At 44.3% G+C, this 12,365-nt stretch overlaps 1 protein-coding gene across 2 annotated transcripts in view; it reads left to right on the top strand.

Moving 5' to 3' along the window:
* HPCAL1 (hippocalcin like 1) overlaps positions 1-2,271 on the top strand; it is a 64,623-nt gene extending 62,352 nt beyond the window's left edge. For both annotated transcript variants that reach the window (XM_041477920.1, XM_041477921.1), the window contains one exon: positions 1,060-2,271. In XM_041477920.1, coding sequence (XP_041333854.1) covers positions 1,060-1,157 — 98 coding nt within the window. In that variant the 3' untranslated portion in view covers positions 1,158-2,271. The remainder of the gene's footprint in view (positions 1-1,059) is intronic.
* The last annotated feature ends 10,094 nt before the right edge of the window (positions 2,272-12,365 follow it).

Here is a 12,365-nt window from a genome sequence, read left to right as displayed (position 1 = left end):
GGGTGCAGCAAATGCTTGTTTCCACCTTTTCAGAGGGAAGATTTCATTTTTCATTAGTATTGCCATGCCCTATTTCTGCCGTGGTTCTGAGTGCTGGAGCAGGGGAGTGTTGGTGCTAGCTGCCTGCCAGGGGGCTGGGTCACCCCACCATGAGGTCTGAAGGACCAAATGGAATATTTCCTCCTTGCTGTACCATACCATTCCATGGGACTGTTGGAGCCAAGGGATGCTGGGTTTGTTGCTCCTTCAAAGATCAATTTTCAGAGCCTCAGAGTCTGAGGTCCATCCAAGTCAGTTCCTCTGGCCTAAACTAAAGATGCATAAAACAGAAATGATCAGGAGCAACACATAGCAGTGAGTGTGCCCCAGGGCTGGCTTTGCTTGTAAAAAAAGAAAAAACAAAACCCATCCTGTTCCTGTACACCCAGCAGGGCACAGCAAGTGACTTGCAAAGTCATGGAGTCACAGAATAATTTGGGTTGGAAGGGGCCTTTGAAGGTCATATAGCCCAACACCCCTGCAATAAGCAGAGACATCTTGAACTAGATCAGGTTGCTCAAACCCCCATCCAACCTTGTAGTGCCAGAGAAGCCATGACTGCTCAGCCCTACGTGTCACAAGAAACAAGAGGACAAATTGGGGATATTTGGAATATTTAGGTTTCAAGTGTTGTAGTAATAAAAGCGTAATTTCAAAGCATACATGTGTTCAGGTACCATACATTGTGTTCGTATGTCATGGTATTCATTAGTCTGGTTCTGAGCAAAAAGCTGCCAAATGGTATTGGAACAGTTGTTTTTAGATTAGGGACTGTCTTTTTAAATAAAGAAATACAATTATTGTGCTGGATTGTTTTGCAGAAGAAAAATGCATTTGGGCTTAAAGGCTTGAGTAGGATTTAGCTGCTGTGCATTGCGCTAAATTCCCGTCGATGCCTTTGCGATAGATTAAATAGATGTTACATTGCCTCGGTGAGAAGGGGTTCTTTGCTACAGCAATGGTGACAGGAACAACTGACTTTTAAAACATTATTTCCATTTTGGTTGTTCTCCCCATCAGGTAAACTGTCACTGGAAGAGTTCATCAAAGGTGCCAAGAGCGATCCCTCCATCGTGCGGTTGTTACAGTGCGACCCCAGTAGCGCGAGCCAATTCTGATGAAAGCGGACAGTGTGCTCAGAGAACCTCGGCTTGTGTCCTTCAAGCTTTGCTCGCAAACGGATGCCTTCTCAACCATCCCTCCACACTCCGCGGATAAGATCCCGTTGCCAGATTGTGTGTGTGTGCGTGTCCGAGCGAACCAGCCCTCGCTCCCCCCACTAACACCAGTGCAGTTCTCCTGCGGCAGCTCCGTTTCTGCTTCCCCGTAATGTTACCATTCACTCTGCACATTTTAAACATTAATCGAAAGGTTTGTTTACATGCAGCTACGAGAGAGTTCAATGGCTGGCGAGATACCACTTCACTTAGTGCGTGAGAAAGGTGATGTTCCCATAGTTCTCGAGAAGATGCTAGGTAGGACTTTTACCCAAAATAGCAGATGGTAGATAATTTATTTTGCTTCAGAAATTACTATGTTGGAAAAAAAAAAAAAAGAAAAAAAAAGTGGACTGAATGGAGTAGAAAGTTAAAAAAATTAAAAAAAGAAAAAAGAAAAAAAAAAAAAAGCAGCTTTCCTGGGCATGGTTCCAATTTTCTTTTTGAGGAAAATTGCTTGCACTTATCTAATGGTCTTTACTTTCTTTTAATATATATATAAATTATATATATATGGTGAAGTAAAATTTTAAATATTTAGGTCATCTATTTAAGGCATAAAATAGAATTCAAGCTTTGTTTCTTCTAGTTGTCTGTGATTTATTCAAATCTTGGAGGTTGTTTTTTTTGTGATATTTATGCATTAGCAAATTGCTGTTTCAAAAGAAATGCATGACTAGCAGTTTGTGGATATTTCACTCTGTTTAATTCCTGAATGCAAATATTTGTTCATTTTTACTGTCAGTCATTCTGCTATTACTGTATTAACAAAAGACCTGAAAGGAGTTCATCCTCATTTTGTATTTCTCAGTGGAGTCCTACTTTCTGGTGGTTGCTGCGTTAAATGGCTTTTGAGTGCCCCGAGGTGACGTGACTGGCACTGCTGTTCTCAACTTGGCTACACCTCCTCCCTTTTGCTGTCGATATGTTAATAGTCTTGTGCATTCCAGTGTTATTTAATATCTGCCTAATGCCAAGAAATATTAATTGAAATAAAAGACTACTTTTCTTGTCACTGCCTGTCTTATCTAAGCCATGCACCAAGTTCCTAGTGTCAGGTATTTGGGGAAGGGCGAGGATGGCTCTCTGCACACCATCTGTCAGTCTTGTCTGAGACACATTGCCTTTAAATGCATAGGGATTTTGGGAGCTGGCCGTTGTGGCTGGGTTAACACAGTGGTGTTGGTGCCTGTGGGATCCAGCTCCATCCCAGCTGAATCCAGGGTAAAGATTGCAAGAAGGTGACAACTCAGTTTCTGCTGGATGCAGAGCGACTCAAGGCAATGAAGGAAAAGCTGCTGGCTCTGCTGGCTGGGTTACCGTGACCACAAATTTTTAAAATAAAGTTCCTGTCAGGTACCAGGTATTTGCTGGATTACCATTTAACATTGGTAGCATGGGAAGCGATTTTCTCACATTCATCAGGTCTGCCAGTAGCTGCAATTAGCCTGCCTTCTCTGCAAAATAAAGTATCAAAAAATTATTTGGTCTGAAGTTAATGTTAAGCATGTAATGAAGGGATTTTTGCTGTGTAGATTGTTCTAGTAGTGGTAAACTAGAATGTTCTAGTACATGATAATACTTTCATATAAAAGAAAGAGAGAGAAATGTGTGCAATATCCAAGTGGAAATACATTTAATCAGACTTGGTCTACAATACAAACTTGTGTCAGTGCTGCCAGCAAAAGAGTGTGTTCATTTTTTCCCCTGGAAATTCAAATTTGAGCAATTAAACCAACTGTCCTTTCAAGCACAACACCCTGCTGATGAGGCAATCCTGAAAGGGATGTTAATCAGAAGCCTGCCTGCTTTCCCAGGGCGAGCCCAGCAAAAACGCCCAACTATTGAAAAAAGTGTAGTTCCATGGTAGCCGATAGTCTGTTTCCAGCCTGCTTATGTTCCTGTCTGCCAGGAGATGTTGGAGTGTTAGATATGCTGCAGATGTTCTTACACTAATGGCTCTTCTTGCATGGGTTGGATCCAAAAGCAGCTGTTGAGATGTGAACTGAGCACCATGGGCTTTATCATTTCTGTATCATTCTGAGTGTGAAAAAATGTCATTGACCTTGTCCTGGGACGGTACCTCTGAGGTGGACCACAACATTTGAATTTTGTTTCTGCATTCTTAAAATGAGTCAGGCATAATCAGTCAAGCATTGCATGTTATCTTGGGTACCAAAGATTTAAAAACTGTTTCACTGCAGCATTCATAAATGCAGCAGCTCTTTTTCATTTGCTTCTCTAAGTGGAAATATTACTGCTTTTTCCTGGCATCTCACTTCTGGTTTCCTTTGCTGACTGTAGTGAATAGCAAGTTTAGGTGGCTGTTTAATAAAGCCCAAATTCTTCTTATATGGAGAAAAAAATACCATTACAGAAGCTGATTTTGATAAAGAAGCTTACCATGTTTTTGCAGAAAGAAAGTGAAAGAACATACATTTTAGAGGTTAGAAAGTTCCCCTTTCTTTGATGCTACAATTTTTTCTCTGAAATGTGCCAAAGAATCCATGATGGAGTTTGCTGCCTGCCACAGTCTGACAAGACCCTGCACAGCCCTGTGCAGACACTGGGATTGTGTCCTGCTTCATTGGACCCAATTTCTTCTGTCTTTCCCTTTGCCTCTTTAAACTTTCCAATCCCAGATTTGGGAGTTTTTCCAGTTATCTCTCACTGTTTTCATAGCTTTTAAGGACTTTCTTCTTTTCAGGGCAAGATGATTTCATTTCAGACTGGGACTGGCACAAATTACGTGAGTAAGATGCTCCCAGCTTACCTTTCGGAAAGAAGTGAAGGAAGATGCCCAGGAAAGGTGGTCATGCATGGTATCCCAGGGAAAATGAGAGATCCTCTGAAGCCCAACCAGGCTGAGCTTTTCAAAGGTGGCTTCTGATATGGGGAACCTTTTAATTAAAAGGCCAGCTAAGTACTGGGAAGGGTTTTATCTGCTGTTGCCAAGCAACTCTCTTAAAATCAGACCTACTTCAGAGGCTGAGGTTGTGCATCCCCAGTCACTGGGTAACTTTGATCATCTTGGCTGTTCTTGAGCAGCTCCTCGGAGGATGTCTCTGTTTTCCTGGCTGGCAACAAGGACTCAGAACAATTTCCAGGCTCCTTCTTCAGGATGTCATTTGCATGTTGATACAGGCAGAGTTCAAAACCAGCTGAGAAATCAATGAAAATATAAGAGAGCTTTACTGCTTGTTGGGCTCCCAGGAATGTCTTTCACAGAGAGACTGTTGTGTAGAGGGGTTAATCATTTGGGAAATTAAGTCCAGGTGATTAATAGGAAACTTCAACTTGTAAAGTGGTTTAAGTGTTTTTATGAATTGTATTTTAAGTCAAAAATTGAGTCAAAAACTTAGCAAAAATAGTTTAGTACAAAAAAATCTCATCACTGTGTCCATATTTACCTCACTTTAATAACCTATGTGATTATTTTCTCGCCATGGAGATATTTAACACTCTGAAAGCTCTGGCTAATTACTACATAAATTCAGGCTTTTCTGTATGAATTGCAGGTCTTTTTAAGCTAATTCAGAATTATGTCATTGCCTTTCAGATAAAGTCTGTCTGGTTGCAGCCTAACTCCAGCGTGGTTGGCAGAGGTGTTTGGGTTCAGTCTTGGGTATCTCCCTTGCCAAGTTTGAATTGGCCCTTTGTTTTTAAATCAGGCCCTTTGCAATGTATTTTTAGCATTAGCCTCTGAGTAATAAACTCCTGTGAAGAACAACGTGAACATTTCTGCAAGCACGGGGCAGATGGTCTCCATGGATAGTCCTCGATCCATTATGCAGGGCTCTATTCATATTTAAAGGTTAGGAACAGCCATTGACTTTAATGGTCCAGTGGGCAGACTGGCATTTTGAGCTCCCTGTGCTGCACCACGGCAGATACAGTGCTGATGAACCTGATAATTGCTGTTATCTTTTTCGGGAGGAGAGATGCTCTATTGAAAAGAAGGAAAAGGGTGGGAGAGGAGAGCAGAGCATCTCTGTGTAGGAGTTTTGGAGATATGCACATGCCTGCATCACTGGGAGCAGTGTGCCTGCAAGCAGACTTTACCTGTTGCCTACACATGTCCAGTGTGGTGGTTTGGATGCAGACACACTTCACACATGTTCACTGTGGCTAAAGGGCAACCAGTGCATCACCAGAGGGTCAGGTTAATCCCAGGCTTTCAGCCATGTCACACGAATCAGAGACTACTGCCAGAAGGAGGCAAGGAACTGTCATGAAAGCAGCCTGGTGTCTTTGGGGACAGAGGGGCAAGGTCACCACCACCAGTTGGATGGGTTATTTTAAGAGCTAGCTGGCTCTTCCTGATGGAGGAACAATTTATCACAAACAAAATCTGTATTGATTGGGCTGTCACTAGAGGGAATTATCTCTCATGTGAAGGTGAGAAGCAGGATCCCCTCCTTGCTCTTCCCCATACACCTTGGTGTTTGGTGTTGCTGGGGCCTGGGTGGGTCATGATCAGCTCCCTCAAACCCTCCCTATCTGTGGACTGTAGCTTTGGACACATCTTTAGTGTCTTCTCTACCCTGTACCTGGCACTGGGAGCTGTGTCACTAAATCTCTGGCCACTGCCACTGCCACTCACAGCTGTGCTCCCAGGGCACCCATCCCAGCATTTTTTTACCTTTCCAAAACAATGCAACTCCTTTGCCCAGGACTTTGGCAGCTTCCTTCGCTTTAACTTTTTTTTTTCTTTGCATAGATTGTTCCATGAAGCAGTATGGGAACTTAGTGCAGAAAGTGGGTCACTCTAAAATCCAAGATGTTCACAGATATATTACAGCAAATATGAAAAATTACATGCTAGGTGAAATTTCCTCTGTAGTGTCACCCAGGTCATTCTGCAGGAAATTAGGCGTAAGCAAGGGAGCTCATTTTTCTCTGCCTTCTCTTTCCCAGCACTGGGGATGGGTTCTCTGCAGCAGAGAACAGGAGCAGGGACAAGTCCTGCCTAAGGGTCCCATCATGTCAAAGTCACCCACAACATAAGCTTTCATTGATTTTCCCAGGTCAGGACACAGACAACTTTCCAGTCACTATTTGCATTTTGCTTTTTAGTTTCCCGGTAAGTACTATCTTTAAAGCCTAATGTGGGTATATATACATTGCGACAAGATTGAATCTAGATTTTCATCAGCAACATGTGGAGAAAAGTAGCTTGAGAGGAGACCTTATTGCTTTCTACAACTACCTGAGAGGGGGTTGTAGCCAGGTGGGGATGACTAACAAGTAACAGGATGAGAGGAAATGGCCTCAAGTTGCACCAGGGGAGGCTTAGGAATAGAAGGAAAAGTTTCTTCATTGAAAAGGTAATCAAGCATTGGAACAGGCTGCCCAGGGAAGTGATTGAGTCATCATCCCTGGAGGTATGCAAAAGATGTATAGATGTGGCCGTGGTTTAGTGGTGGACTCAATGACCTTACAGGTCTTTTCCAACCTAAATGATTGCATAATTCTGTGCTGTGGCTGTGCATGGCTCTGCTCCAGTCTTTCCTCACTCACAAGAGCAGCCATGTATTTCTTCTATGTATTAAAACACCTCTAATCCTTCCTTGACTTGTTTGCACAAGAAGAAGATGCAAACTGCTATTTCCCCCTGGTGTCTCCATTTTGGGTACATGCAAGGAGAAACACTTTGTTCCTCCCATGTGGGGTTTGTGTTGTAACCCAGCCCATGTCAGTACTGTGCTGAGCCTGCACCAGCAGTTGTGAACTCCAAAGGACTCTGGCAGGCAGCCTCTCCTTTTCACCTCTGTAAGGCCCTTGTTCCTGTTTTTAAGAACTGTTCTAGTGCATCTTTGAACTTTCATACTGCATCTTCACCATGACGGTGGCTGCAGGGACAGCCCATCCCACGCGATTACACATAGCCATGAGACTGGCTGGGGATCTGCAGAGCAGGGCTGGGGCGTTCCTTGCCAGGTCTTAAACCAAACATGAATAATGAGCAATAAGAGAAATCAGGCTTGTTTGAAGAAACACTGAGATGCCCAGGCTCAGAGGAGAGTGCCAGCTAACTCACTAGGATATTGGCCTGTCCCCTCTTATGGAGAATCAGAACTGAGTTAGGGAGAAACAGAGCTGGTACAGATAATCCTCTACCTGAAGCTGGAATTTGTCTTTCATTTGGGTTGTTTGGGAGCAAGATGTCTTTGTGAATGGTTTTTTAAGTGTTTTGGGAGCAATCTGGGGAAATGCCATGTGCTGAGCATCACAGCATGGAGCTGGGAGCATCATCCCCTTGGGGACACTGAGCCCTCATTTGCTGCAGCTTGTAAGAGCAGCAGGCTTCCCATCTCCAGCTCCCTCTGGGTTGCTGTGTGGGAGCTTCAGCCTCCCTGCTCTAGTACAAAGGTTCAGTCACAAAATGGGGGTGGGAGAAGAGACCCCTCCTCCCAGCAGACCCAGCTGGTGTGAACAAACACCCCACTCTGCAGCAATGACTGAACACGTGTGTTTTTCCTCTTTTTTATTTTCTTTAATATTTTCATGGACCATTTTCAGGGCAAATTCCACTGCTGAATGGATGCATGGGCAGCAGGCACAGTGCTTGCAACTGGTTCCTCAGGGACAAGGTGGGTGCACCGACTGTGCCTTAATATGCCATTAATGATCAGGAACAAAACACAAACATTACAGACACTTTCCTTGGAGAAAATAAAATAAACTCAGCTAATTTAGACATTAGTGTTGCACAGTCATGGTTATTCCTTTGCTGCTTTCCTTATGAACTATTAATACATGTGAAGCTCACGACAAGCAGGTTTGATGCCTGCTAAAGGACACAGGCAGTGCCATTCCATGTGTGTGGTGAGGGGTGCTTGTACACTGTGGACAGTGCTGGTGCTTGAAATGGACTTCAGGTGCCAGGGTGTACCCCACACTGCACCATCCTCCATCTCACCAGCATCGTGTGCAGTGAGGCCTGAGGGAGCTGCTGCTGGCAGACACCCTGACCACTCTGGAGAAATATGATCTTTGGGGAAACTGGCTTTCATAGCCTTGCTGTGCCCCACCTGGGTAGCCCTGGGGGCTAAAGATAACTGTGTGTAAAAGAAGAACTTCACTTTTAAGCAGGAATGGCTTAAGTCAGCTTTAAAAGCAGCTGTTGAACCCTTCTGAATTACTTGGCAGGGAATTCCACATCCACTTTTCATTGAGCTCCTGGTGCTTCAGGCATGTCATCACAAGTCCTGTGTGGGACCTGCTGACAGCTGCAGTGTATAGCAGGGCTCCTCAAGCAACCCCCTGTGGGACTCCAGCTGTCCCATGAGGATCCCAATGTCTTTTGGGACCAAGGCATCATGGGCCACATTGGTGAAACCTTCAGGACTACTCTTTTGAGGAAACTCAACAACTCCAGGTCTGCTTAGACCTTTAATAACTGCCAGCACTGCTGCTAGAAACTGTGAAAAACCAACCAACCAACCAATAAGAAAAATGGTCTTTTCCCTTTTTTCCTTTGAGTGTGGTGCTTTCCTGGAGTGCCTGCGAGGGAGATGCTGGCCACTCTGGCTGCACCTCCATGTGGCCCCTCCTGTGCCCACCACATGGTATCCAGATCATGCTGTCCACACAGCAGAGGCCAGGACACCTCAGTTGCTACGGCAACACAAAAAAAAGGAGCCAGGAGTTTTCTGGGTTTTTTTTCTTTCAAAGCAAAGCAACTTGTTTGAATACCTACTTTCTATTTTGCATGACTTTGCAGCCCCCACGTTCACTTTCTCTGCACAGTTCACAGCATCCACACTGGGCAGGATGCTTGAAAGGAATAAAACATCCCTGCCCAGCAGCATGAGTGCAGCCATGCATGGGATGGTCTGGCAACCAAGGCAGTGGAAGGGACCCAAGTCTTCTCTTTCTCTTCTCTGATCTAGCAATTGTCTGGAAAAGTTACTCTCAAGGCACTTGTGCTTTGCACTCCCCTGCATTTTTTGGTGGAATTTGGCATCACCTAGAATACAAGGAAAGGGACAAAGAGGACTGTGAAGGACAATTATGATGAATTTCCATATTCTGGTAGCTGATTCTCAAAACAAAGCTCACAGCACCAAGCCTGACAGAGTTCAAGAAGTGTTTGGACAATGCTGCTAAACACATGGCATGAGTCTTGGGAATGGTCCTGTGCAAGGCTGGGAGCTGGACTCGAGGATCCTTGTGGGTCCCTTCCAACTCAGGATATTCTGTGATTCTACCATCAACCAGCAAGGTTTGTGCTGTTCCTTGCATTTACACCATAATTTTTCTAATTTTATTTTCTTCAGTGCCAGCTGCCTTTGTTAGGCTTCTTCCACCCAGCTACAAGTTTTAGTGCTCTTACGTGGCATGTGTTTTTAAACTTCCTTTTTATGCTTGAGCCAGCACCAATTGATGGTACCTCCCCCAGCAGCCCATGCTTGCTTGCTTTGGGTGTCCCACAAATCCCAGCAAGCTGCCTCACAGCTGAACTTGTGGTCAGGCAGCAAGAACTGGTGACAAGGGGACTTTCTTGAAAATGTCCGTCAGCTGATGCCACCAGCAGTGCATGAAGCTGATGGCACTGACAGTGTGGTTCCCTACTGCGCTGCTTTGTACTCACAGGCACTTTCCTAAGGACAAGGCTAAATGTCCTGCCTCTGGCGTTGCCTTGTTCTTCCCTAGAATGAGCAATGCCCACCTCTGTCCTGAAGTCTGAGTCACTTCAAAATTTTCATCTCCATCAGCACCACAGCTCTGTCTTAAAGGCTTTTTCTGAAGATAAGCTGCTGAAGTTGATTCCTTCCTCAGTAATGTGATTTAAATCACCCTTCAATCACTAGTCATTTCCTCACCTTGTGGCAATAAGGACAAATTAGCAGTTTAAATAAGAGAAACCTGCTTCTAGGAAATAGGTTCAATTTGGAGTGGGTTTTTGAGAAGTGGCTGCCAAGCTTGGATCAGTTGGTTTCTCTGCTGTGGGTGTATGAAGGAAAAGGCCACAGGCAGGAAGAATGGCACATACTCATGTTGTGCATGGCAATGATGCAGAAGGAAAGGGTTTCTGAGCGCTGTAGGGGGTGCTACTGGAGCACTGTAGTCATCCCTGCCTGCATCCTCTCTTCACCTGCACCAGAAGCTCATTGCCACAGTGGGTAGATTTTTCTGGGTGGCCCAGCACACCCTGAAAGTCACAGATCTCACTGCTTAACCAAGCCCTGAAAGGTGAGGGACTCTGTCCCACTGATGGTATGTAGTCACCTGCATCGTTGAACAGCAATGAGATTTACCCTCCAGTTTGCCTCCAGGTCATGCCTTTTTTCTTAAAAATAGGGGGAAATTATGTTTAATATGAAAAAGAGTGATGTTGGGGAGGTGTTAAGACCCAGCTTCAGGGGTTGGCATGGTGTGCTTGCCTCTGGAAACAAAGCTCGAAGTTCACTTGCTCTGCCCATGGGATTGAGAGGATTATTGGTACTTCAGAGAATTGACCACAGCCTTACCAGGCTGGCTGGCCATCTTGGATGACTAATTAATGATTTACAAGGAATGGGAGCCCACAGACATACTCTGTTGTGTCCTGGAAGAGAGGATGGAGTTGCACAGTGAGTACCTGGGTAAGCTGGAGTTTCTTACAGGTGAGAAGAGCTGAAGTGAATGTATTTGACCCAGGCAGGTTTTTAACTTTATCCATGTATCTTAAAGAAACAAGCTGGGTTTTTTTTCATCCCAGAAGAGTGACATTTTACTCTTTATGCCACCAGCATGGTGGTGAGAAGACAAGCTATTTAATTTCTTTCCCTTAACCAAAGTTGCAACCACTGCTATGGGTGACAGTGACCCAGGCTGAGGAGCTGCTGCCACCTGAAATGCCACAGGAAAAGATTTCCAACAGCCTGCTAAAATGAACAGAAAGAAATTGCTTGGATCAGGTAGTAGCCACCTGAGTGCACCCAAAGAACATAAGGATGAGAGTGTAACCACTTTCTAAAATCAGCCTCCAGCAAACATGATACCAAATTATTAGCTGAGGTTTCTTTTAGTCACTCCAGGGCACAGTCTAAGGAACTCCAAATCAGTAAGCCTCATATCTGGACCAGAAAAAAAAATCAGTAGGAACTATAGCAAGGTACAGACATTGCAGATGTTAGGTAAATGTGATGTATAAAGAGAAGAAATAAAATGAGCTTTTACAAATGGAAGTTGTGCCTGATAAATCTGTGATCTCTGCAGGAATGAAGAGGTAACACATTCTTAAATGGTCTGAAAAGGGAAGGATAGATGGATAGATAGATAAATATAAAGAAGTTTAGGGGTGATACAAGATTGTTTAAGATCATTAGAGATTAGGCAAAATATTGCAGAAGTTTTTCTCCATATTGATTCTGAGGCAGCAAAGCTACTATCCATTACCTAAAGCTTAATTAAGTTACCTAATATTAACTGAAAGAAAAAAGGGACTCTAAAAACAGTACTTCTAACCATTCATACACTTTGAGGTCAAAATTTAGATGGTATTGGGATCACTTTGGGTGGAGGTCTGAAAATATCAACTCAGTGCTCACCTTACAAGACAAAGAAGCTTTTGGAGAGCCTTACAGTTTAGGATGTTACTGCCCTGGGTAAAATGGTTCCCTGGGCATTGCACTTATCATATGAGGTTACACCAGCCTCCAGGACCTGCCACCCCTGCTCTGGCAGAGTATGTCCCCCCTGTGCAGCCTGCATGCCCATGTTTCTGTGCCCTTAGCTCTTTGCTTGACAATTTAAACTCTCTACATGGCAGCTGGTACCTGTCTAAATCACATACTGTGTCAGCCACACCCGTGCAGAACAGTGGTAAGAGGCTTCCCAGCTGCCTAATGCAGGCAGGGAACATTTTGATCAGCCCCTCTTAACCCTGCAGCTAATGCAGGCCAGAGAATCTGCCTTGGTAATTTGTGTACCAGGCTTGTACCTTTGGCCTGAGGCTGGAGACAATGTCAAACATCTGCTGCTGGACTCCTGAGGGTGACGTCAATACTCTTTTGTCCTAAGTCTGGTACCAGCTCAGCTGCATCCATCTCTCCCGAAGATAAATTGTATTTTGTTGCATGGTGTTGCTCAGGACAGAAAAATCTCATTAGATACCAGCAA

The sequence above is a fragment of the Pyrgilauda ruficollis genome, unplaced genomic scaffold, assembly GCF_017590135.1.
Source record: "Pyrgilauda ruficollis isolate IOZ18807 unplaced genomic scaffold, ASM1759013v1 scaffold42, whole genome shotgun sequence".
Lineage (NCBI taxonomy): Eukaryota > Metazoa > Chordata > Aves > Passeriformes > Passeridae > Pyrgilauda > Pyrgilauda ruficollis.
This window is presented reverse-complemented; position numbering and strand designations above follow the sequence as displayed.